Source organism: Micropterus dolomieu, linkage group LG13 (genome assembly GCF_021292245.1).
Source record: "Micropterus dolomieu isolate WLL.071019.BEF.003 ecotype Adirondacks linkage group LG13, ASM2129224v1, whole genome shotgun sequence".
Lineage (NCBI taxonomy): Eukaryota > Metazoa > Chordata > Actinopteri > Centrarchiformes > Centrarchidae > Micropterus > Micropterus dolomieu.
Window position 1 is genome coordinate 11,631,243 of NC_060162.1, and position 27,094 is coordinate 11,658,336.

The window sequence follows — 27,094 nt, forward strand, 5'->3', positions numbered from 1 at the left end:
TGCCGCTGCGCCGGAGCTCTCAGGTGCACAGAATGAATAAAACCCACAAATATGCTACAGTGAGATATTGTCTTAATATGTTTCTGTCATTATGCCTCATTGTATGTGGTGTTTATGTAATGTATCCAGCTACATGCCTTATTTTATAAAAAAAAGTTACATGCCAATATTATAAAAGTAAAATTGCATTCATGAAATCCAGCTGTATCCTTAGTGTCCACTCAACAGGTGACTGATTTTGACTGACACTGAAAAGACAATCCATGTTCAAACAATTCTACTGCACAGTATGGCAACATCAAAACACCCCACAAAACATGACTTTGAATTAAAGAAAATTGATAATTAGTTACTGTTAATAGTAACAAATGGTTTAAACATAAGAGCCCATATTTGCCTATGTTTAAAGTGAAACATTTGTATTCATAAAATGGCCATGAGGTTTTAAAAAATGTATTTCAACTGAGTCTCCTGCTTATGGAGTTAAAACAATTGTGCTAATGTACTTGAACTGGTTAATACAAAGAAAGTTTATATGTTGCAACATTTACTTCCTACACAGTAAAAAAACAACAACTCTGATATTCACTCATTTCATGGTTTAGAAGTACTCAGGCTGGCAAAAAGAGCTTGGCGTTGACTTTTAAAAACATGTTGTGGTCTGTGTTGCCCCCTATAGGTTTATTCAGTTTAAGCACCCTCACAGCTTCATTGTTCAACTGAACATTTCTACATTTTTGTAGAATTATTAACAAGCCTGAGCTGACCTGTAAAATATGAGGAGTATTATTAAATAAATTATTCTTAATAGTCTTTAAAGAGCAACATAACACTAAATTCACTATTGGCAAAAACTTGCCAATAAATTAGGACCAGGATCAATTGATAATGTAATGAGGGGACTGCACACATAATTTACTAAGTGTATTTTGTGTTGTAACTCTAAAGTACTTCTGCCTACATTCTGATTTCTGGAGCAACACTCAATGCAAAGCACAGCAGAATATGCACAACTTTCATTTATTTTGAAAACTTAGTTTTTCTGTAAAAATGTCTTTCCAGCTAAACCCTACCACATGTGTAAAATATATACGTTAAAATGCCTTCACATATGCATTGCAGTTCAGACATCTTTACACAGCTCCTGTTGATTTACACACAGAAGAGGGATGTAAATAGAAAAAGAACCAGTGCCATACATAGTGCTCGTTTGTTATGCACAACTTTAATTTTAAAATCTCCATTACTTGTGAACTTTAAAAAAACAGAACAATGCATGAATACCAACCTAATAATACCTAAACCTTTCAGATCAACCCTGAACTAAATTCACTTATGTGACATATACTCCTGTTGCAAGCCATTTGGATTTTCCTTTAAAAAATAAAAAATCATATTGGTCTTATTAAAAAAATCAAAAGCACACAGGTGATTTCTAATGCAAAGTTATTGTACTTTAATTGCTTCTCCATTTCAAACTGATTACAAACAACAGCATGTCCTTGTATGCTAGCTGATAATGATCCAGTGTTATTAAGAAAGGTGAATGTGGAAGTAGTGAATAAAACTTTTCTTTTAAATTTAAAGGGCTTGTTGTACACATATTCAATATCAGCAATCAAAAAGTAGAGGAAGAAATAAGAAAAGTCAAAATGAACATGGCTCTTTTAATCGTCGTCAAAGTTCTGTTGTAAAAGGAAGTTGGCGGCCAAGTTTTCGTTCTTCTCACAAGCAAAGTAGGCTTGTATAACAAGCCCCTCTGGAAATCCTAAGGCCTTTAGCTGGAATTAGAGAGAGGAGAGAAGAGTGGCAAATTAGCTAAACAATCCTTTAATAAGCAAATGACAATTTGGCCTTCTTTACATCTGGCGTTAAAATTTATTTAGGGTGATCATATTAATAGTGTTAATTAATAATAAATTGATAGTGCATGACCATGTGAAAGTACAAGTGTAAATGCACCCAAGACGCATTGAGGATGGACTGTGAACTGCTAAAGGGACCGCATATTGACACATTCCAGGCTCTTGTGATGTAAAAATAATGACAGATAAATCATGTCAGAGCTTTTTTCCACCTTTAATGTGACCTATAATGTGAACAATTCAATTGAAAAACAAACCGCTTCGAGGGGGAAAAATGAAAAAATAAAAATCTTACAATAACCTGGTTGCATAAGTGTGCACACCCTTAAACTAATACTTTGTTGAAGCAAATTTTGATTTTATTACAGCACTCGGTATTTGGGTAGTAGTCTACTAGCATGGCACATCTTTACGTGGCAATATTTGCCCACTCTTCTTTGCAAAAGAAGGACATCGCCTGTGCACAGCCCTCTTCATATCACCTCAAAGATGTTCAATTGGATTTAGGCCTGGGCTCTGGCTGGGCCATTCTAAAACATTAACCTTCTTCCATGCTTTTGTGGATTTGGATGTGTGCTTTGGGTCGTTGTCGTGCTGAAAGGTGAACTTCCTCTTCATCTTCATAGCTTTCAGCAGACGCGTGAAGGTTTTGTGCCAAAATCGCCTGGTATTTGGAACTGTTCATAATTCCTTCCACCCTGACTAAGGCCCCGGTTCCAGCTGATGAAAAACAGCCCCAAAGCAGGATGCTGCCTCCACCATGCTTCACTGTGGGTATGGAGTTCTTTGGGTGATGTGCAGTGTTGTTTTTGGCGCCAAAAAGTGCAACCTTTTTCCCACATGCACATAATGTCAGGAAAATCCTACTAGAACAGCTGAACTTTCTTTGTGAATAATCAGTCACATTAAATGGCAGGTGTGTAATGACTTCTAGTTAACATGAGTTTGAATGTGATTGGTTAATTCTGAACACAGCCACATACCCAGTTATGAGAAGGTGGGCACACTTATGCAACCAGGTTATTGTAAGGTTTTTAAGTTTCATTTTTCCCCCTCAGAGATTTCAGTTTGTTTTTCAATTGAATTGTTCACATTGAAGGTGGAAAAATTTCTAACATGATTTATCTTTGTCTCATTTTTTTACATCACAAGAACCTGGCATTTTAACAGGGGTGTGTAGATTTTTTTATATCCACTGTACGTGCCAGTCAGAATCTTCCGTGTGCACATGTTTTTGATGAACCGGGAACTGAACACATTTGTTTGTGAATGTAAAGTCACAGACTGTAGAGTAGGACTGGATATCAAGCACCGGTTCCAAGTTGGAATAGATTGTGGATTCGTTAAGACAGTTGCATTCGATTCTGCTTATCAGTTTGTAACTTTTTGCATATTTCAGTTATGCTCCCGACTGAACTGCAGTGAGAATTTTACATTCCATAAAAACTGCCAGGACCTAACATCACATCATTTTTTACGCAGTAGGTCAACGAAGCACGCAAGAAGAGAGTACTTCTGCTTTCATTCCTGGACCATGGCGGACCGCAAGAAACAGACAAAACTTTGGCTTAGCTTCATTAACAACACAGTGACACAGCAAAATGCAACACCTGCAGTAAGGATATTTTGTGTAAGGGAAGAAGCACCTCCAATATGACGAAGCATTTACTTCAACATGGTGTGAATCTGAAGGAAGGCACCATGTTCAATGTGTTGCAGTCTCCAAGCTACAATAACAAGCTCACAGCTAACGCTAACAGTAGCAACGTCTCACGCACAGACACAAAACCCAGGTGAACTGACATTCACCTTTTATACTGAAGGTAAATGAATGTCTACAAAAAGATTCCAATATATATTTTTCTTAGATACGAGTCCCCATAAACACCCCTCTAGCACAGAAACTCCTTTCGCTTTAGCCATGAAGGGGAAGTTGAGCAAGGAGAAAGTGGATGAATGCCACCGAGCGGTGACAAGGTTTGTGGCAAGTCTCCTCTGTTTAGGTATGTAAAATGCATTACTGATATCTGCTTGTCCATGGACTTGGCCTTCTATAATATTTCAAATGAAGGGAAAAGAAACCTTCCTGTCACAGCTGACAGTTTACTGATTAGAGCTGAGAATATAGGAATTGGAACAGAGATTTGATAAGAATCGGATAATAAATGAAAGGAGTACACAGCATGAAGAGAGGTAGCACAAGGAAACGTTGGCAGGCGGAACTTTCTCTTCCAGCTGAGCTATTACGTCGACGCTCCGCTGAAGAGAGAGAGGAAACCATTGGTATATAATCCATGTAGGAAGAGACGGTTCAGAAAGTTATTATGCAGTCTATAGTTATAGAGCATTTTTTGGAACTGCGCAAATGAGAGGAGGATATGATGTTTGGTTGTTTAAGCTGGACAGAGTGACTGGATCCCGACATGGACACTGGGGACACATTAATACCTGGTGTAAATGTAATCAGGTTAAAATCATATCTAGACACAATCCGGATACGAGACACATTTTAATACCCGGTGTAAAGGGGGTCTTTGTGTTTCTTGTTTAACAGTCTCTACTATTCAAAAGACAAAAATTAAAGTGAGGATTTTGGCAATATCATATTTTAGCACCAACACTGTACTGGACTTTAGACTGTAGGAAAAGTAAGTGACAGCGCTGCGCTCACTCTCACCCTCTCAATAGCCTCTTTCTCCTGTGGCGTGACCTGGATGTAGCTCATGTGACTCCCTCCGGGTGCTTCACCTGCCACCCCTCCGGCTCCCCCTGCTCCTCCCGCTACCCCTCCACCACCACCTGCTGGCACTGCCTCTGGATTGGGTTCATTCAGCATCTGGATGAACTGCTCTTGGTGGCTGCTAATCTCCTGCAGAGGTAAATGAACAGTTGAGGCGTGACTATGGAGGCAAAGAAACTGTTCCTTGATGCATATAACGCTGAAGCGGAGCAAAACCAGAATAAAAAAAACAAACAACAACAAAAAACAAACAAATCCCTTTTAGATTTGTTTTTATTTTTTCTCCAATAAATTTAGGGGACTAAAAAAGGACAGTTTTAAAAGGGAACTGTAAAAATCCCAACTTTTATTCTCTAGTACAGGCCAAACTCCAAAACACTGGATCCTACAATTCCCATAATCCCGCAATCCAATAGCGTCTCAATTGTAACTTCCATTAGACGCCATGCCTGTTAAATCCCCACTGTCTTTCAATCTCTACACCTCCAGTTTCTAACGCAGCCTTGTTGAAACTTTTAAGTCTCAACTCCAAGCTAAGATATTTTTTCAAACTCCCCCCAGAGCCAGAAAGGACAAAGTGTAGGCTTCAAAGGCTAGAGTAATACTCCTTATGATGCGTAAACTGAACTTTGTGTGTAAAATCAGCTAAGTGCCCCTTTAAGTGAATTGTGAACCCACTCCTTAACCATAAACTCATTAAATCAGAACTGTGTCAAGAGCCCCCAACACATCCACACCTACAGCAACATTGTTGTCACTTAAAATACATAAAGCTCTTTCAGTACTTCACCTGCAGCAGCTCGGGGTTTTCCCTGCCGATCTCCTGCAACAAGGCAGGAAGCAGGGCAGCGTTCTGCTGGATCAGTTGTCGCATCACCTGGAACTGGGGCTGATTTCTCAGGAAACTCAAGGGGTTGCCTGAAAGGATAAATGTGTGAGTATTAAAGTTTCAGCAGAAGACAGAGACAAAGAAAGCAAATAAACACTTGCTAATGGAGGCTGCTGGAATATGAAGAATAGTATTGAGCCACTTACCTCCCCCAGCACTTGGTGAAGAGCTAGTGTTGGCGGGAATGCTAATACTGCTAGTGGGTGCAGCAGGAACTCCACTCACTGGAGGCGCCACCACATCCGGCCCTGTTGCATGACCCTGATCTCCTCTGCCTGGAATACCCTGAAAGAAAAGTTATTAAATATAACAATAAAAAAAAAAAAAAAAAAAAAAAAAATCACATATACTAAACAAACTAGGGTATCAACACTTGGCTTGTGAGACTCAGGATTACTTGAAGGCCACTTCAGTTTAAAGTTTCGAGTTACATCATGTAATGTACACATTTTAGGATTCTGATTATTCAGGGAATTTTGGAGATGTAGTTATGGGTGCAAGATTTGTATAACCATGTCATGAATGTCAAGTCACAAAGGAAGTAGTCAGGAAACTAGAACTTCCTTCATATTAACACAGTCCAGTGTTTGCCCTACCGTTGTTTTTTTGTTTCAAAAGCCCACGTGAGAAAAGCACCGCGTGTTCAGCAGCATATGGAGACTGTCAAGTAATAACCTGTTTGATAGGTGACAATTCACATTACATGTATTGTTAACAATGCATTGTGAATTGCCCCCTATTAAATCGTTTTATAGTATTTTAATATCCTACTGTTGCAATAGGCCTACATTTATTTTATGTCTACATAAATACAATTGCACATACAATATTTCTATATGCATATATTGAAATGGATTCAATTTCTACTATTTTCTTATTGAATTTTTGACAGTTTATTCATCAACCACATGATTACACACTCATTCTGATGACAAAATGTGCTCAAATAAAAATTCTTAAAAACAGAAAACACAGAATTTGGGATAATTGAAAACGGATTTCATAGGGTCCTATCCACGGTGTCGTTGCCAAATATGCTGTAGAAGCTCTGTCAGGAGGCAGAAACTTTAGCAGTCAAAATGTCGAAGAGGAACAGACAACATGAGAAGCCTGAACAGACAAAAATTAGTGCACCATGTCTTTGATGACACCATGTATCTGTTACAAACCCGCCCCGAAATCACAGTGGTTGAAATCCTGACCCGAGCAGAGATGCTAAGCTCTGTGACTGCTCAAAATCTCCTAGAGGTATAATGTGTTTTGCTAAGACAACTGACTGTTCTTACTGTGAGCAGGTACTCCACAGCTCTATCTGGGTTGTTGAAGCTTGCTCGCAGAGCTGCTACCACCTGCTCCCTCTCATATCCCATGAGCATCATCTCGTTCACCATGGCGTCATATGATGGGCCTGTCACTGAAGGAAAACACAAACACGGAGACAGCACTTTCAGTAGTGCGACTGAAGAGCTTCATAGTGGGTAAATATTTGTTCAAGTATAGCACTGTGATATGCCACATTTGAAGCCGTTTCAGAAAGTTAAGAACTTAAACCTGATTGCTTTAAATTGTTATTGTTAGTGTTGTTTTACTATTGAACATAAAAATGCAATAAAACGTGGGTATCAAACTGTCAAGGCCACCAGAAAGATAGATATTAACATGCATTTTAAATGGAAGAAAACTGATCATCAAGATGTTAAGATGCATAAAGATCAATTTATCTACCGTGTCCCATAAAAATAAACAAGCTGCCTCAAAAGCTGAAAATTCAATGACATGAGTCATAATAATTAAGACCTACAGGATTTGCTCTGAGCAAAGCAATATTTGCAAAGCTCAGAGCATGTGGCCGTAGGGAACTGTGGGATTATGTTTTGGCAGAGCCTCAGTATCCGGCTGCTTATTGATTAAGATACATCAATGTCAGCATGCTATGGATATCAAGAAACAGGGTCAGTCAAAATGAACCAACAAGCTCGATTCACACACGGGCCCACAGATCTACCGCATACAAGATGTGACTTAAAGGCATTGTGGCAAAAAGTAAATATCCCACAAATACCTTACAAAAAAACCTGACACATTGTGTTTACATCTGCAGCCTTACCTAGAGTTGAAACTGCCTCATCAATTAGGCTTGTGTTTGTTGACGCCTCAGAGCTTCTGCAAGAAAAAGCAGACCTGGGGTGAGGCGTGATCTGCACAGCACTTCTCAAAGCAAGGTGCACTGAAACCAGATAAGATAGTTGGAAGACAAACATCTACCCATCTTTACCCAACAGGGGTGGAAGCTATTTCAACAGAAGAAGACCGTCTCTCCTCTGGTTTGTCATCTGTAGGGGCACGATCTGTTGTGTTTTCCGAACTGGACGCTGAGGCAGAAGGTGCTGCAGGAGCTGTAGTGCTGGGAGCTGAAGTGGTAGGTGAAGGTTGAGGGGCAGCCGAGGCTGTTTTTGTCTGCAAGACAATTTTAATATATAGAAATATTTTACTTTCTATCACTTTATAGTCACCATAGGTAATTTGCTAATAAGTTGTCATGAAATTATAAATTTTTGGCAATCTTTGCATTTTTCTTTGGTGTAAAATTCACTTAAGCAATGTATTGGCTATGTTAAATTATACAAATAAAAGTCATCACAGACTTGAACTTCTATGATATAACTAGCTGGAGCTTTCTTTCATTTATTCTGACTGGAAAATTAAGTTTGATCCTGTTTAGGGTTGCCCCATCATATTTTTTGCCCCATAATATGAATATTTTAATAATGCGCATCAACAGACACAGAATCCCATCTAACATTTTTCTTTTTTTCCCGATGAAATACCATGGCTACATTTATTAATTAGATTATTAAATGACTGTATTTTACAGAACATGTAGCAACAAGTTTTGAGGATTAAAACAGCTTCTCTCTTTGTGTATTACATACAGGAATATGTCATGTTAGAAGTTCAAAAAACATGCACGTAACACACTCGTATATTCTTTTAGGAAAATGGATTGGTGTAAAACTGTGCACCAATTAGCGCAGCTAGGAACAAGACAATGGCTAAAGATAATGTTATCGTCATCTCATCTTCTCTGCAAATGTACTGGAATATATAGAAGTAGTAGTAGTAGAGCCAGGCATTAACACCGCTGACCCCACTCTAAGTCAGCAGTGATCACACTGTGAGCTTCTTGTTCTAGTACACAAAAAGAGCCTGTTCAGCAGAGCTGTAACGATTAATCGATTAGTCATCAACTATTAAATTAATTGCCAACTATTTTGATAATTGATTAATCCCCTTTCTAAGAAAACAATGTCCAACTTCTCTGATATTAGCTTCCCAAATGTGAATATTTTCTGGTTTCTTTACTGTTCTATGACAGTAAACTTAATCTCTTTGGGTTGTGGACTAAACATGACATTTGAGATTCTCACCTTGGGCTGTGGGAAACACTGAAAGTTTTTCAGCATTTTCTGACATTTTATAGACCGAACAACTACTTAATTAATCGAGGAAATGATTTACAGACTTATTGATAATGAAAATAATCGTTAGGTGCAGCCCTACTGTGCAACAGCTCCACCATACAGACATATGTGAAAACAAATTACAAATTCAAATTACAAATTCATAGTTCGGTGTCAGCTCATATTTATAACATTCCAGTGTAAAATCAGTTCAACAAACAAAACCTGCCATTTATTAAAACTATTTGTAATTCCCAAACCTTTGTCACCATGACGACCACAAAGTTCTTCTCATTGATTTTATATTCCTTGATGGCTGTGTCATCGCTGAGGATTTTACCTGGGAAGAAACAGAGAGAGTTGTCATAATTATACTGGCTTTACACAACACAAACTCTGCAACAACATGCAGTGAAGTAACAATACACGGCAATATATTTTATCATTGAATAGGAAGGTTGTTGAGCTGATTAACCGACTTTGGTCACTGCATCTGGTTCTTCTTGTTATAGTGTAAAGCACTGATTTTTTTTCGTGTTATGTGTGTTTGAGAAGTCACTTTAAGTAGGTCACACAAAACCCCAGTGTCAAAAATGCTACAATATGCTTATACGTATACAGTGCCTTTAAAAATGTCTAGGAGTTTGCCATGTTTTGTTGATCGTTTCAAAACGAAAAGTACACTGCTGTAATTGGGACTGACAAAAATCTCTCTTTTGAAAGACAGATGACTGCAAAGCTTGATTAAATACATGAAGGTAGCTATGTCATGAAACACATTTTCATTTGTCTGACAGACAGGTGTGTTCTTCTTTGGCAGGTTTCTTGCTACAGGCAACAGGAGATTAAAACAATTTGAGAAAACCAGCCCTGCTGTAGCTTTAGTGCAGTCTGCTTTGGCTGCTAAGCATTAAAGTATATAGGCCTTCAGTAACAATTAACCCGCTCTGCAGCACTACAATTTTATATCTGTACAATATCACTGAGTATCTAAAATGACAGGGACAAAATAAATTAATTTAGGCCTCTCATTCCATGAGTAGACCAAATCCAGTGCATTTTAAAGGCTCAGTCCTTAATCCAACTGTAGACTAAAGAATAGTCCCATACTATGACTCACAAATTAAGTCAACAGACAACAAAAGCTAAATCTAATAACTATGTTTTCCCAATCCTGTTTAAGGCTTGTTTACATCAGTTTTGTTTGCAAACACGAGAGCAGAACAACCCTATGAAAATTTAATTACCAATAACAATAAATTATAAATTGAGATATTTGGAGCCAATCTGCAGTATGGGGATTAAGGAGAGTCCAGGCAGTATTTGATTGATTGATATGGGCCATTATGAAGCCTGACCTATTTTTGATTATTTGTTAGATTGCTCAGGGTATGCCAGCTGTCAGAAATGCCACACTGTGCTCCATTAAAACACTACTGCACAGCGGTAAAAGAAAGGTAATCAGAAGTCAACCACAGAGGAACTAAACAGCAGCTTAATTTTTCAGTGTGCAGCAGCAATAGATGTGAGCGGATCAAGTCATTTTTCCTTGATTTCTGCAGTACTCTGGAGGTGTACCACATTGTTGTTGAACAAGATGATATGAACCACTTTAAATTTTATTGCCACAGTGGTTTAAGACTCACTCTTTCGTCTCCATTTATAATATGTGTATACACATATATACACACATACACACACACAAGGCTGAACGGTTAATCGTTTTCGATAGAATACGATTAGCTAATTGTGAAGACGCGATTAAATGTAGGTTAATTATTATACAGCGCATCTGACCCGTTTTAAACAGCCATGAAGTTGCAAATTCATGCACAGGGCTTGAACATTTTACAACAACAAACTAGAGGAAAACGTGTGGGATAATGGCGCTAGCCGAACCGACACAGGCAGCGGTTGTGCCGCGGTTTTGTCCGGTGTCAACTCACACTTAAGTGTTTCAGCAGCGGAGCGTTTAACCCACACCTTTAGTTGTTAATTTGTCATTTTGTATGCTTCAAGTAGAGATAACAGCTCTCTGTGAGCCCCTTCCGCTCCGCTCGGGCTACATATCCACATGGAGCATTTCAGAATAAAAGCGTTTTGTCCGTCTAATAAACAGAGTTATTCAGATTTTGCTTATTTGTTCAGTTGTCCTTAATTTTGGTGCTTCAACCATGGTTAAGTAGGCTACGTTAAATTGTGTCTTTTTTGGTCTGTTTTAACTGTGTTTATTATTGATGTACGATTGGGAGTCTGCAATGGGTGTTTTATTTTGAAAATTGACCAGATTCTCTATGCCGTTCTGACTTCCTGTCTGGTTTATCTGCTCTGTGCTGCTTGATGCGGCTTCTGTCAAAAATAGACTGGCAGTGAATATTGAACTTTAGCAAAACTTCAATTCAAAAAAATTTGAAATTGAATCATAATCGCAATATCTGGCAGATATCCCCAAATCGTTCAGCCCTTATATTATAAATATAAACAATTAATGGGAAGAAAATTTCTTCTTAATGCAGAACTACTCCGCTGTCAAACATTTTAAATATTTTAATAGTCTTAATGTAGGCCCACTTTCGGCTTCAAGAGAACTGTCTAGCTTGGAAGCTAGGTGACGAGCTAGCTACTTGGATCCATGGTAGCTTTAATGACAATGTAAGGCTCCCTGACAGAAAACAACATAGAGAAAAGATAAATGTGGATGCCAATATGAATAAGGACAAACCAAGGCATGATGGTATCCACTGATCAAGGTCATAGATAGGCCTATCCAAGAGAACACACTAAAAAGTGAGAATTAAAGTCCATCTCAACAATGAAAACATTGGATAAACAAGATGCTTCCTGACCCGAGTCTTGTGTCAGTTGCCAAAAGACCTCCCTGTCACTATCAGAATCACCAATTTGCAAGAATTTCTAAACGTGACATTTAGTCTACCTTTAATCAACCATTAATATGAAAATCAAGGCAGTCTAGATTTTGACTGGATAAGGAGAAGAGAAACCATTATCAAGAAATGTGAGGCTACAAGAAGCCTGTAACATACCAGCATATATCAGTTTCAGCTCAGAAACTGAAAAATGGTCCTTTCCTTTCTCCTGTTCAATCTTCTCTTTTAATGTCTTCACCTGTGAACACACACACACTTTTCTTTATCCTTTTCCGACAGCATTTCGCCCAACACCAACTATAGCATAGTTCAAAAATAAAGTCCAAAGTGTGCAGTTACTCCTACCAACATCATTAAACTGGAGAACCATGTTGAACACTGAATACAAAATACAGACAGACGGCGTAACGTTTTATACCTAACGTTAAGCCAAAATTCATAAAATTTAGCTTTCATGTGTGCTTAAATTTATCTTAACGTAAAGTATGGTGGCTGTATACTTAGCTAACGTAACACAAGGTATAAAGCAGCATTTCTAAAGTAAGAGTTAACTGTTAAAGATGCAAAATGCAAATTCAACTGCATTACAATAGCGTTGAGGCCTCGGTCATCCAAAGTTAGTTTTAATTTATCACCCAACACAACGTTTAACGTTAGCGTTGGTTTTTACGATAACGTGACGTAAGTTAACGTTAACTTAAACTAACTAGCTTAATTAACACAAACGTTACCTTAAACGCTATAACTACATTAGACAACGTTCATTAACTGCTGCTGTCACCAGCATGGCGCTAATTTCAATTTATTTTACAGAAATAAACTGTGTTAATCACAACTTAACATTACTAGTTTACCTACAAACACAACGCTAGTCAACGTTAATGCTACCCCCCCATCTGGAACTATAAGTGGGCTGCGACTAAATACTGACACTTCAAACTACTTTCCTGACCAGTATTTACTACACTAACGTTAAGCTTGTAGTCTTAAGTCACACGTCAAACACACGCCATGTTAATCCGAACAGTTGGTCCATCTAAAATATAACGTTATCTATCGTATTTCCGCAGAACCGTTCGTCTAACATGAAATGGTCAAAAACTAAATAACACGGTTTCAGGACATACCCAACTCCCACTCCACCCCCTTCATAAATGTATGGTTTCAACTCTCACCGTCTCCTCTTCATCGATGTCGATTTTGAACGTCTGCTGCTGTAAGGTTTTCAATGTTATCAGCATTTTGACGTTTGCGTATTTATCCCCGAGCCTGGTTTAACCGGTGATAGTCCAACTTGCAAGAACCTTTGCTGTTTTCGTTGGCTCATTACAAACTGTCAGCCGCCATGACTTTTCGCTTTTCTTCTTCTATGTAAGAAAGTTTGGCTACAGCGCTCCTTTCGGGGAGCCTTTCAATTGCAGCGAACATTTTATTTTTAATTAAATTTTAACTGGTGGAAGAAGCATTCATCATATCCCTTACTTAAATTAAAGCCGAAATACCTCAATTTAAAAAAATCCTCCACCACAAAGGATAGTCCTGCATTTAACATGGCACTTAAAAAATATAAGTATTTAAATGTTGTAGTTTGTCAATGTGCAGCAAATTAATTAATTAATACAGGCCACGCTGCAAAGTCACCATAACAGTTCATAATCGTAGTAGAGTACAATACTAGTAACAGAAAATACTCAAGTAAAGCTAAGCATATTACACGAGGAAATGTATTTGCTTACTTTCCACCATTGTTTAATTAAATCCATCCTTTTAAGTGCTACAAAGTTTAACATAATATTATATATATGCAATTTTAATGTAAACTTTAATTGACGTGATGAAAACAGTACTTGCATTTCACCTCTGGATCCATAAGTTGAATGTTTTTGGTGCTTCTTCCTCACATTCCTCTCAAGGCTGACATTGGCGGAATAGACTCGCTGCCCTTAAGATAAGAAAACCTTTATTTGTCCCACAGTGGGGGAAATTGCAGTTTGCAGCAGCAAAGACAAGAGCAGAGATAGATGAGTGTACAAGTAGCATAAACAAGTGTCAAACAAAGAAGTACCGTTGTTACAGTAAATAAAAACAAAGTTACTGTCCATTAAATAAGACTAAAATAGACTGCTTTATACAGTACAGTCTCCTGCGGTATAAATAAATACTGGTAATATAAAAATATTGTACTGAACTTGACATAGCGTTTTATCCTGTTAGCACAAGTTTCACAACAACCCTGTTACTTCAAGCATGGAGGAATTTCAAAATCCAGCACTCAGTATTCAGAGGCTTTATTGACTTGTCTCACATACTGCCATGTTGCCCAGCTCTGACTTTGAGAGGACTGTTAAGTACAAGAGATCATATGCTAGAGCTCAATGGGGTCACTTCCCTGGGCCACGTCTCCCTTATTCGCATATCACTTCCACTCAGGTTCTATGACTGTATGTATGAGTCTGTCTATCTAAAGCTCATCTCAACTGTCACTCGCTGTCCTTCTGCCTATCTTACTCTTCATCTCTTACTCTATCCTGACTTTCCTATCCATCTCTCCAATCAGTCCCCCCCCCCCCATCCTCCTGTTGTTACGACAGAACTAATACCTTTGCCTGCCTTGGCCTGAGCACACACTGTCATCAGGCATTCCTTATGTTGCTCCACTCAGCAGCAGCAGTAGCAGTGTCCTCTTTTTCCCTCTCCCCACTGTGGCTGTGCCTCTTGCTCCTGTCTCCAGGGGTCGTCAGTCTGCCATCAGCCCCCTCTGAAGTGATGAGCCATAGAGATTACAGTCTGATCCCTGATGAGTCGGAGATATTTATAAGAGATGATGTTAGACATGTGAAATAAAGACGTGGCTCCTTCTAAAATCGGCAGGAGAGGAAATGCAGAGGACATATGTGTAATTGACATTTTCAATATAAAGACAGTAGAGGCAGACTACTCCAAGTGCTGGGATTTAGTGATATAATAAAAAGACCCAAACTGAAAGAAGTGCAAACATAGCTGACATGCATTTCATCCATGTACATTACACACAGACGTAACATTTGCAGGGTTTGTAGCTTTGGTCAGCAGAGCTGTTGCAGAGTGTGGAGTGGAGTAGAGCAGAGAAGAGAGAGAGAGCAACAGAAGGGTGGAACACAAAGTGAAGGCCACTGAGATGCCTTCTCAGCCCAAAGCTATTTCCTGTGGACAAGCTGCCCGAACTATTATTGGTTGTTCTAGCGGCTCTGTGGACATGTTACAAAGGAAATCCTATATGTCACTGAAAATGGGAAACATGTTGCACAAAAGCTAGAAAAGATAACTATGAATACATTTCACAAAGGATATGATTAACTTGGGAGGAGGTGTGAATTACTGCACATTACTGGACGAGAGTGTGTCCACTGAGTATCACCAACAAATACTACACAAAGGCTGAAGTAGTGCTGTTGTCCATCTGACTGTTGTTAACCGTCCTAAAAGTGAATGGTAAGAATAAACATACAGTAAGGCTAATGAAAAGACATGCTAGCAGCTCTGTGAAGCTCTACTTAGGGAAAGTGGTGATTTGAGCTCAATTTGGCATGACTAAAAATATCTTTAGCTAAGAGACATTCTCAAACTGGGATTCCAAAGGTATCATTGCTGTCCAAAGATTTAAGCAAATAATGTTATTTTTAGTAAGATAAGGCTGGCTCCAATGGTGAAAGTCAGGTGTTTGTTTCTCTCTCTGGGCACTTGCTAATGGCCTTCTGAGAAGAGCTCAGATGCAAATGTAGTGTAATGAGTTTCAGCTCTTCTCACTGCCACGAACTGTAAATGATTGCCTATCTAATCTTTTTTTTTTTATTTATGACTAACATGAAGTAGCTATGCCCACCCCTTCTTTAGTGTTCTGCCACCTGGAGACAGACTTGCTGGGTATTTGTATTAAATAATTTTTTTATTTATATAGCGTGAAATCATAGCAGAGGTTATCTCAGGGCGCTTTTCATATAGAGCAGGTCTGACAGTACTCTTCATAATATTATTTACAGTGACCCAACCATTACCAACATGAGCAAGAACATTGTGACAGTGACAAGGAAGGCAGTGGTAATAATATACATTTTGTATAAATACAACGAAACAAATAAAAATGGAGGCCTTTTCCTATGATACTCATATGCAGCATAAACTGCAAGTAATGAAGTACTCACTATTTGATCAAAATTGATAGATTGTTTTTCTAAGAATTCAATTTGCTATTTAGAAGGCTGTATTATCAGGGAGTGTTAATACTTTGACATATGTGCTGATATGCATAATTCACTTTGAGGGCAGTTATATATCACACATGGAAGTGATTTTACAGGTGATATCATGTGTATGAAGTCCGCTTAAAATATAGAAAATGTTATTTCACAAGGTAAAAGTAGAGCATGTTCCCACAATTCTATATTTAAATTATCACAGTCTTAACATCTTAGTGTTAAGCAAGAGTCACATTTTACAGCCCTGATTGAATTTAAACAATATTTGTCTGCCCAAAGAGGAGATAAACACAATTAACCGTTATCTGATAACTTTATTATCAAGTTAAAAAAAGACAATGAATTACAATATTTACAGAATATCCAGAGATAAATGGAATAAAATTGTAAACAATCATTCTAGGCAACATCACAACCCACCATCAGGTAATCAGATTTATATGGGAAGAAAGGCAAGAAGGAGAGATTCTAGTGTCAAACTATGGAGACAACAGTCTGAAAAGAGAAATGCATCGGAAACAAACTAAACATATATACAAGTATCCAGTGTGTTGTCAGCAGGGGCGTAACTTTGGGTAAACTGGGAATATTACAGTCTAGAGACTGCACACAGTGAGGGATTCATAGTCATTTTCTCTTAAAATGATCACAGAACAACAAACAATTTGGGGTTGACAGCTTCATTACCCAGATCGTCCCAGTTTATCATCTGCTTTACTGGGCTTTCAAGTTGGGCAACAAGCTGCCTTACAAAGCTTATTTCTACAACAACAGTTTTCAAACGGTTTCACTTTCAAAAAGCTACAAGCTGGTCCTGAAAAACAGAAAAAGCGCTTTGAGATTCAGCACCAACTCAACCAGTTTTTAAGGTATAACAAGGACTGAGGAGCAAAGTGGGGCTGCTACATTCCCACCTATTGTTGACAGGGTAGACTATGAACAGGCCTACTTGGATCAAGTGAGCTGATGCCCTTACAGGTCAGGGATAGAAGATACTGGTGTGTCAGATGTCAGAGTGGACATGAGTGAGCTAGATCGCAGATGGATCTATTGGTTGTCTGGCAACCCAGATGGTGGCCAATCCCAGAAAAGGACCAAGCAGTTTAGGTAAATGCCCCAAAAGGAACAATTTTTTTCTTGTGTCTTACTCTGCCATGTTTTTCTTCTTTGCAATAAAAGCCCTGGCCATTAATTGGCCGCAGAACTGCATCATTTTCCTTCTCGCCTTTAAATATTATACAACCACACTGCTCTTCCTATCTGCTCATTCCCATTACAGTACAAAAAAGGAGATATTTTCATTGTAACCAGACATTGTACAACAGTGTAATAATGTTGGATTGGGGACTCAAAAAGCCCCTAAGGGTTAGCTATCATCTTTAGATTTCTTTTTTCTTTTTTTGAAAAAAAATGAGAACACCTAAAGGAAAAAAGGGTTAAAGTATCCTTTCTGAAACACCACAGTTCAAACACTTAAACGAGTAGTTTTGTTTTCTATACATGGCTGCAGACATGTAGTTTACCTGGGTTACATCCATAGAAATTCTAATTCCAAAATTCTATGGTCCTAACCCAGATTTCCCATTTCCATCAATGGTTAAATGCTCAGGAAGGACAATCACAGCAGCAAACACAGCAGGTTTGGTAAATATTTGGGTACCAAGAACACAATTACATTAATTGTGCTCCTCTACAAATTTAACATTGTGTTTATCAGCCATTTTATTTCAGGCCACTTAAGTTTGCTTATTGGTCTTATTGGAATTGGACATAAATTTGACTTAATTGCTATTCATTATCTCATAAGGCTTTAGGGCATTCAAGCAGCAACTTCCAACAAATACAATCTCTGCCTTTTGTCAGTATCAACAATAACGTGAACAACATTTTCTAAAAAGAAGCACACAAATGCAAGCTATGACAGTTGTTTCAATACAGGATGAGAATTTAAAGGGGTTAAAGTTGGGGAATTTGACACCTTTAAAAAGTAAAATCTCCAAGATACAGTCCCAGTGCCGAATATACTTTATATATGTGGAAACAAATGGTTTTAGGGCTTTCTGACCTGGTTACACTTGTCTTTTCAGTGTCTCCCATCATGTCAAAACTGGACAATAGACTGTAGAAAAACATGTTTGGTGTCTGTGGCATCAGCCATAAGTTTCTGAAGGGGTGTTTTGAAGCACTAGATTTGAGTTTAATCCTCGATGCCAGCCTGTCAGTCATTTTGGAGTCTAAAAATGCGAATTTGGGCGATGTGGAGGAAACTGGATGGAGTTGAGGTAATCACCAGGGCTGACTGTGAAAGGCAGAGACATCTGTCAGTCAAGTAAACATGGCTCCAAACATACCAATTTTAGCATGGCATTTCATTTGTGGTGCTCACAGCATTAAAAAAAAAAAACATACTTAAAAAACAACACACAGAACACACTGTCAGCTTTCATAGGGACTATTTATTTGGTACAAAATAGTTCAGATGAAAATTTCTGAAAAGTTTCAATGCTGTGAGTATAACAAATGAAATAATGAAATTCCATTCCCTTCTATTGGATTAGCAGAAATACAGAAATCTCAGAGATGGATTTAAATTTGGAAACCTTGGCAATAAATCAAAGCTATCTGCAGGGCATATGTATATATATGTGTGTGTATATTATATATATATATATAATGTTTGATTAAACCTCATCCTCTTTGTTACCATTTGCATTTCCTGTTTAGATGATAAACCACATTTCTTTGTACCAGTACTTACTGTCTGTGCAATTGATTAACCCAATCTTATCTTAATTAAACAATGACTTTAAAGAAAGCCATTACAGGAACTGCCCTTGAAAGCACTTGCACACTGGCTTCAACACTCAGCCGTGGTGGTCAACACTTGGTTGGCGCACAGTGTAATCCCGTCAGCCAGATCGCAGGTATGCATATGTCAATAAAAGCCTCCAAACGTTGCATTTAATTATCATTTGTGGATCCACTAACAGTATGTGAACAGAGCTGAATTCTGGCACATCCAATTACAAATTTTGCACTGTGTAATCTCAGTCTATTGATCATGTCTGCAAATACTACACCACCGTTGTTAAAACCTGTAGTTAGGTTCTGGGCTAACTTTTGCTTTTGCTCATCTTAACGGATAACTACATCATATAGATGTTAAACATGTTAAACATATCACTGTTGTTATATTGATCTTCTGAGTGCACAGGTCAACTGTCATATTGTTTAACCTGGACTACAAACAACATGATATTTTACAGGGGAAGGAAGATTTAAACCAGTCCATTTATTTCCACGATTTCACCAGTGAAATTACTGGGCAATAAAATAGTACAGTCAAAATGCGAAGGGTGCCACAGGCTGAAGGCTTATACGTAGTATAATATTAAGGGACCTAAAATATAGCAATTTGCTACAAACATTGAGGGAAATTATCAGTATTTCTACGAATGAAGAAAACATGAACTGTCATTTTACTAAAATAGATAAGGTGCGACTCTTCCTCAGGGAATACTTCTACACATTTAACATGAGGCTAAGATGAAAAAAAGTCTCAAATTTCAACAAGAAACAAGAAAAGGTAGCTCTACAGTGCGCAACGGGTGTAAATGCTTTCATATTTTATTTGTTCCTTTTAGGTAAATTTACAGTAACCCTGTTTTGGATGAGCAGGGGGAGTGTAAAAGGTGCTTCAAATAATAAAATGCTAAATTTAGTTAATCATTTTGGACAACATTCTTTATAAATAGCTTTGTTTTATCTAGGTGGGATCTTTCACTGTAGATTTGACCAGAATGTCAGCAATAAAGAGTTCTGTTCACTATTGGTTACCAATATATTAAGATCTGTCCTAGGGGACTGCCCATTTAAAGAGCTCAGCCGTTTTATGCAGCACAACCTAATACTTAAATATGTAACACCTAAAATCTAGTAATGCGTCAACTCATAAGAAGTCACTTTTTTTCAGTTTAAATCTCTTTGTTTCCTTTAACGTCCTATTTTAAGATCCATCTCAGTGCTGAGCCTACCCAATGTTATCAGTTTCTAGCACAAGAGCCCACAATCAGTTCAACCAAATAGTTGATCCTTTTTGGTTTCAAGCATTGCTTTGTCTTCCACATACTGGCTTTGACTTCTCAGTGATAAATCAGCGGGGTTCCCTTCCTCTTTGCTGGACAGGTCCAAACCTGTGTCCATTAGGACAGAGGAGCCACTGGAAGATGACGCTGAGGCCTCTATTGCGGAGGTGGTGCTGGTATCCATTCGGCTGTTGTTAACCATCCTTACAATGAAGAGGGAGCAAAAGTAAGTGCTTTTAAGATGTGGACAGATGTGAAAAACATCCGACTAATGACACATATATACATGTATCCAGTGTGGACAGAAATAAAACAGGGCTAAAAGTCTGTGTGAGGTTGTACTTCAGCAGAGGTGAGGCTAACATGCTCACAATGCTAACATGCTAATGTTTAGCAGGTATGTTTGCTATCCTAATTTAGCATGTTAGCATGCTAACGTTTAATAATCAGCACTAAACACAGGGTAAAGCCAAGGCTGATGGTAATGTCATTAATTCATCAGGTATTTGGTCATAAACCAAAGTATTGGACAAACTGAAAATCTATTTGATGGTGGTGCTAGATGAAAAGTCAGGTGATTAGCAAAGTTATTACAACTCATTCCCTGGGGAAATGTCAACCTAATGGAAAGTCAGCTGATTTCCCAAGTTATTATGATTGATCATCTGAGGAACATGACATTACATTACAAACTCATGCCTTTAATAAAATAAACACAGAACTAAATTGTTTGAGCAAAGACCAAAAAGTTAGGTAAAGTGGACCATGGTGGCTTAAGGTGCACAAGCTCACACACAAAGAGATAAATAGGAAAAAGGAAAAAAAGCAAAGAGGAAATAGGAAAAAAATACTAACATGCCATGTCGAAGGACATGTCGTTCCCACTCAAGGCTGTTGGTGAAGCAGCGCCCACAGAACTCACAGGGGAGACGCTTCTCTGCAGCGCTCGGCCCAGAGCTGCTGCTGGTGCTGCTGGTAGGAGATGCTAGAACTTCTGGGAAATAGAGATCAAATGCTTGGTCAGCGTCAGAATAGAGTAATTTCACAAGTGTCCATTTCCTATTTCTTACAATATTTGAGGACCCATTTTGGTAGGTGAGTAAAAGCATAACAATGCAATGTAGTACATAATTTGTAAATCAGGAGGTCCTGGAACACAGACCGGCAGAATCATATTATAATCTGCATTTTAAATTCACGTTTTGTTGTGTTCTTTGTTAGTTTATAAATTAAGATGTTATGGCAATTCATGATGTATTTTTGTAAATTTTGGGTCTCTAGCTGAAAAGGTTTGGGAACCCCTGCTATAATGTATTTATTATCAGGTAATCAGCATCCTATACAAAATTATACATCAATCACAAAGTAGAAAGGCTTAATGTATTAGAAATGAATGTTGGCTCCTCTGTAGAGCAGGGATGATCAGTAATATTTTGGTATGAAATCTACTTTCTCCTTCAACGAGCAACCGATACCAGTCAAGTATAGTCAGTGAATTATAAGATAGAAGACTGAAATGAAAAAATCAATTCAGAATTACAATGAGACTTTGACTATTTTGGAAGACAAACACTGCTCATGAAGAATCGATAGAACCAAGAAGTGGAGGATTCAAACTTCTTGAAATACTTTTTCTTCTATACCCCGACAGTTACTGACAGACAGGATTAGGTGTGTTGTCATTTGATAATAAGTATTCAGTTTTCAAAACCAAGTTCACATTATAAATAATGTGGCTTTATATATAAGGAGGAGTATATTATGCAATATTACATAAGAGAATGACAAGATCTTTATTACTTAATCTGTATTTACCTTGTAGAGCAGGCCTTTCTTCCTCCACTTCCTTGACTTCCTCTTCATCTTCCTCTTCCTCATCTTCTTCCTCCTCCTCCTCCTCCTCCTCCTCTTCCTCTTTGATGTCGTCCTCTAGCTCCTCATCATCCATCTCTCTCTGCTCCTCCACTATGTTCTCCATAATTTCCATTCCTTCGTCATCGTCATCATCCTCCTCCTCTGCAGCAGCTACTTTTCCATCTCCAACCATCTCCATAATTTCTCTCTCTTCTTCCTCCTCTGTGCTGCTTCCTTGTTCCTTTATCATCTCCAGCTGGTCCAGGTTGACCCGGCCCATCAGCTCAAAGTTCCGGATAACCTGATCACAAACAGGAGGTCTTAATTAGTTTGGTATTGTGTGCTCTGAGCGCAGGGGCATAGGTATAGATAGTGCACACCGTGCAGCTGCATTGGGACCAATGCAAAACCAGCTCATAACTCGACGGGCCCGCTCCCATCAAGGGCCCCCTGGACAGTGCGGGCCCGCCGAGTTATGAGCTGGTCTTTGTCAGTTACATGGTATATAAAAAAATAGATTCCACAGATTTAACAGAATGAATTTAGTCTTATTTTCTTTGGTATTCGTGTCACATTGCCCACTTATGCAGTGATGATTGCTGGGTAATGTGTAAATGAATGCCCAATCTTCAATTTCTATTTGATCATGTGAGAAGATGACAAGAATCAAGAAACAGGGTGAAACGCAAAATCTGACTAGACTAGCAGAGCACACGTGCAAGCTAGCAGTCATGGTATTCACACATAAAAGTTTTTTCAGTAAGAGACTGGAGAGAAAAGAACAGGAGGAGAGGGTGGCAAAGCTCCCAAATAAGATGGTTTTGGATTACTGAGGACATTGTCAAAGATTTCGCTCAATGCAGGCTTGTTGGATGCCATTAAAATAGGTGAGTAACTTTACAAGTGCTTTTTCAGTGGGTTTGGTGTGGCTCCAGTGCCGTTGTCTTAAAGGCTGGTATCATTTCAGGGACAGATAGCCGCTGAATAGTCCTACCTGTTTAATTGTGCGGATGGGCTTGTGGGTATTAAACTGTGTGTGCGCCGTAGCTGGCCTGTTTTCAGAACATGGTGTTGTGGTATTAGTAGGCCACTTTTCTTTATTATTCACCATAATGTCTTGCCTCTCTGTCGAAGAGGAATGTGATTGTCGTGATTTGGGAGGTTATTGTACTGAAGTTGTCCAAAAAAGTCTGTGTCATTTCAGCACTGCGCACACCTCCCCTGCACTCAGCTGTTTGTAGTGACGTTTCAGGATTTTAACAATGACAACACCGGCCATGCTCCTTATAACTTTCTCTTTGACTTTTGTACTTTTGTCTAGGTGACACCAACAAAATACATCACATGATGGTACCGCCACACGCAACACAGCTGCTGCTGCTGCTGCTGCTGCAGCATGTGTGTGTTAGAGAGACGCACACAAAGAGAAATGTTGAATTTAATATGTTAATATGGAAAGAAATCAATTTAAGGAGCTTTAAATTAGGTATTTACTGCATCTAATCTTATCAGTTGTTAAACGGTGGCAAAACAAGGAAACAAGGCTCATAAAATTGCCAATATAGGGTTCCCTGCTAGACAAGAATGCAGTGTGTGCGTGTGTGCTTCGTAACGGTGTAGCCCAAGGACCCATCATAACAGCCTGCACTGGGGCCCATTGTTACCACATTACCCCACTGTCTGAGCAGTACTTATCTTGGGAAACTGTGTGGTTTTTCTTTTATATGGCAGTTTCTTAAAGCCTTCAAAAACATTAACAAGTGAAAGGGTGGAAACTACATTTTGCACAAGGCATATTACATGTATGTGTGTTTAGGACTTAATTTTTCTTTTTTTAATAAAATAAATTGCAACTTAAAAGCAAATAAATGCATTTTAGGATATCATACGTTCCTTACTGAAATCAGTTTTATAAATTCTGGAACCTCTTTATATGGATTTTACAACTGGGTTAAGACAGTAAAGTTGATGTTTAGTTAATTTCTTGTAACACAAAATAAGTAAATGTTTTAGCAGAAGCCCATTTTTCAACAGAATCTTTATGTTTTGAGGCTGCTTGAAATTTCTATTAGCCCAAAGTACAACAACAGCTTTTCAAGCTGTTTGTGAAGGCCTGTCATCTAATAGGCCAGAGGTTTGTATACTGTATATTGCAGCATAAGACGATCAGTCAACTTATATTGATATGAAACAGAGGTATTTTGATGAAGAAGATTTAATATTTTGATTATAAGATGGGGTTATATGGGATTATGTATCTTATCACAAATTATGTCACTCTTTCTGAGCAATTCCTTCCTCCCAACATCTGTTCTTAAGCTTTAGCTATGTGTCTCACCCAGGAGGAGCCCTGCTCTCTCATTCGTCCTTTTAACTGCATGTCAACATTGGACATGGCTGTTTTTCCAAGATAGAGCTGTATATTTACATTAGTCTGAGGGCAAAAATAAAACTCATCAAATATTAAAAAAATATTTTCCGATTGCCTTCATCGTTTTCTTGACCTTTTTTTCCATTCATCTACACATGAAAGGACCAAAAACTCCCCCACACTGCCAATCACTTGTACTCCTTTATTTATGATTTTTTTGGTCCTCATACTTTCATCAAATAAAATTTATAAAGACAAACAGCAGCACCAGTACCAAATATGTAGACATAAGTGGGGAAAAACCCACCAGTCAGAGAATGCTAGCAGCACCTGCCACTATTCATATAATACAAACAAAACCTGCACTGAGCTCTTATATATATGTTTATATATATGCTCTAGAAATCTTATATGCACCTTCTCATCTTGTCCCACTGTATCATTCAGTAGCCATTTCACAGATATTTTTTATCTCCTTATCTGTTAAGATACAACATAGAGTTTCATTTGGGCTTTGTAAGCTTGTGTATCAATGCCATCTTGTTATAATAAATCTCCTCCATGTGGTAATATTTACTTTTAAGGACTCCAAAGGATGATGTTTGAATGGAAAAATAAGGAGGGAAGAACAGAGGTGTTTTGTGGGCCAAACAAATTTGGTGCTTTACATACTTTCATTAACCTGACTGACTTTATGGTCCACTGTAATTCGGATGGTCTTATAATTTCTCATCTAATAAAGCTTTATTACACAAGTTGAAAAAATTATACCATACACACAATGAATGATAGCTGCGAGGTAATCATTAACAGGGTTTTCCCTGACCCTTAAGGCTGGCTGATATGGGTTTTAAGGTGAAACTGCTGCGTTCACCCGTAGTCAGTGGGAGTAGCGTATTTACATTTCAACTGATGTTGTAGAAATCTGCATTTTAGCTCCTTTTTTGTCATTTCATCAGTTTTACACAAGTGAAGCTGCAAGGCAAAGGAGCAGTATATTGAGGCAAAGAGATTCCAACTCTTACTGAAGTTTGGGTGAACCTAAAATCACCAAATAAACAAAGTCTTCCTGTGCTATTGCTGCACTTTTACTGGGCGTTTACTGGCTGTTTCAGTCTGCGTGCACCCTCTTCCCACCTGCTGCATGGCATCACTTCAAAATGTGAATACATGTCATGACTTATCATTGACTACAATTCTTTGTATTATTGTGTAATGAGACCATAAAAATAAAAAAGACTACCTTTTGGCATGCTAAATAGTTTTACTATAACAATTTTAGAAGCTTTTACTATGGTGTTGTGTGAAAAGATTTCCACTGGAGTTTGGTGGCTAAAGATGAAACTCTTTTTACTTGCCTGATTATATAGATTTTATTTTAAAAATTGCATCAGTTCTATTTCTGGGTTTCAAAGTGTTTCCAGATGTTTGATCTGTTTTTTGTTCTTTTTTTATTAATCCAGCAGCTGATTACAGCTGACAAGTTTAATTTAGGAGTTGTAAATTGGATTTGGCACTGTTAGAATATAGACAGTTGCTTGGCACAGGCCTCTTGATAAGCTCCCACAAAACCAGCAAAGGTTAGAACTAATAACAGACTAACAAACTAACAGTTTGAAATGACAGTGTGTATAAGCTGAAAACATCTCATTTTCTATCCATTAAGCAGACTGATTATAAAAACCACATTCAGTAAAACTCCCCAGAAAGCCTCTCATCTGTCAAATGAGGCCATTTTACATATTAGTGATGGCCATATTCTTCCTACTTTTTCAATCATATTGTAGAAACCAATTACGTAAGGTACTGTATATCAATTTAGTTTAGTTGCACAAAACATCATGCGCATCATATGTAGAATCCAGCTGACCTTGTGCTCAAGGCGTAGATGCTCCTCTAGCTGGCTCCGTCGACTGCTGTCATAATAACAGAGCTGGCACTGGTAGGGTTTGATCTCAGCGTGCTTTTGCAGGTGCAGCTGCAAGGCCTGGTCACTGGAGCATGTGAAGGTGCATTTGTGGCAACGGAACACCAGGCCCTGAAGGTGACGTGACAGCTTGGAGCGGCTGACCTCCAGTGGACCCACACGCTCCTCTGGTGGAGGAGGAGGAGAAAGTGAAGTGGATTATTAGGTTGGAGAAATGGAAGGCAATGGAAATAATGGCAGAGCAGGGTAGAGGGAAAGAAGAGCAGCGAGAGATAACGACAGAACAATTTTATATACAAAAGAAAGATAGTCCCATATTAAAACTAGCAAAAACACCCCCCAAAAGGTGTTACTGACTTACCGCATCAGTTCCATCCCTCTGTGCTTGCTTGTATTCAAAGTGTCTAGTGTTACCTTTCAGTTCTTATGACTGTTCTAATACACTGTATGCAATGCCTTCATTATTCAATAAATGAATAGCTCCACTTGTATATACGGTTTCTATATAATTTGTGTTTGCTTTGTTTGTATTCTGTTTACATTTTTTATAATGGGATACATGGTGCATGTATCAAGGTTTTGTCAGGAGTATGTCCAGTTTGTCAATCATTCAGTAAATACGTTTGATAAGCCCTAGCATTGCAGAACTTTCTTAAACCACTTAATCACACCACATTACTGCCAACTGCCAACACTCATTTGACTGTGATAGCGTTTAAAGGAATTGACATTTTGTTTGATGAAAAGATTGATACCGCCCTCATGTCTGTATGGTAAAT

General features: G+C 38.3%; 2 protein-coding genes and 1 long non-coding RNA gene across 5 annotated transcripts in view; 1 reads left to right on the plus strand and 2 right to left on the minus strand.

Annotated features, from left to right (window-relative positions):
* Positions 1–1,206: 1,206 nt before the first annotated feature.
* rad23b (RAD23 homolog B, nucleotide excision repair protein) lies at positions 1,207–13,223 on the minus strand. Of its 2 annotated transcripts, none has more exons than XM_046067377.1 (10): positions 13,019–13,223; positions 12,000–12,081; positions 9,216–9,295; positions 7,770–7,951; positions 7,602–7,654; positions 6,781–6,908; positions 5,641–5,779; positions 5,396–5,523; positions 4,543–4,734; positions 1,207–1,781 (listed from the first exon to the last, which is right to left on the minus strand). In XM_046067377.1, the coding sequence occupies exons 1-10, from the start codon at positions 13,082–13,084 to the stop codon at positions 1,668–1,670; spliced, it is 1,164 nt and encodes a 387-aa protein (XP_045923333.1). In that variant the 5' UTR covers positions 13,085–13,223; the 3' UTR covers positions 1,207–1,667. The 2 variants fall into 2 exon arrangements, with proteins under 2 accessions (XP_045923333.1, XP_045923332.1); XM_046067376.1 differs by having other exon boundaries at positions 7,602–7,657; positions 13,019–13,222.
* A 3,149-nt stretch (positions 13,224–16,372) lies between these two features.
* Positions 16,373–27,094, minus strand: part of znf462 (zinc finger protein 462) — a 52,338-nt gene continuing 41,616 nt past the window's right edge. Inside the window, exons 10-14 of one of the 2 annotated variants that reach the window (XM_046066356.1) lie at positions 26,259–26,482; positions 21,979–22,318; positions 21,019–21,157; positions 20,208–20,366; positions 16,373–18,377 (exon numbers count right to left, since the gene is read on the minus strand). In XM_046066356.1, coding sequence (XP_045922312.1) covers positions 18,365–18,377; positions 20,208–20,366; positions 21,019–21,157; positions 21,979–22,318; positions 26,259–26,482 — 875 coding nt within the window. In that variant the 3' untranslated portion in view covers positions 16,373–18,364. Of the gene's footprint in view, positions 20,367–21,018; positions 21,158–21,978; positions 22,319–26,258; positions 26,483–27,094 lie in introns of both variants that reach the window. The other variant, XM_046066355.1, reaches the window with a different exon arrangement.
* On the plus strand, positions 20,011–26,806 carry LOC123981496. The gene is made up of 2 exons (XR_006827778.1): positions 20,011–20,389; positions 26,361–26,806. It is a non-coding gene; the product is annotated as an uncharacterized LOC123981496 (long non-coding RNA).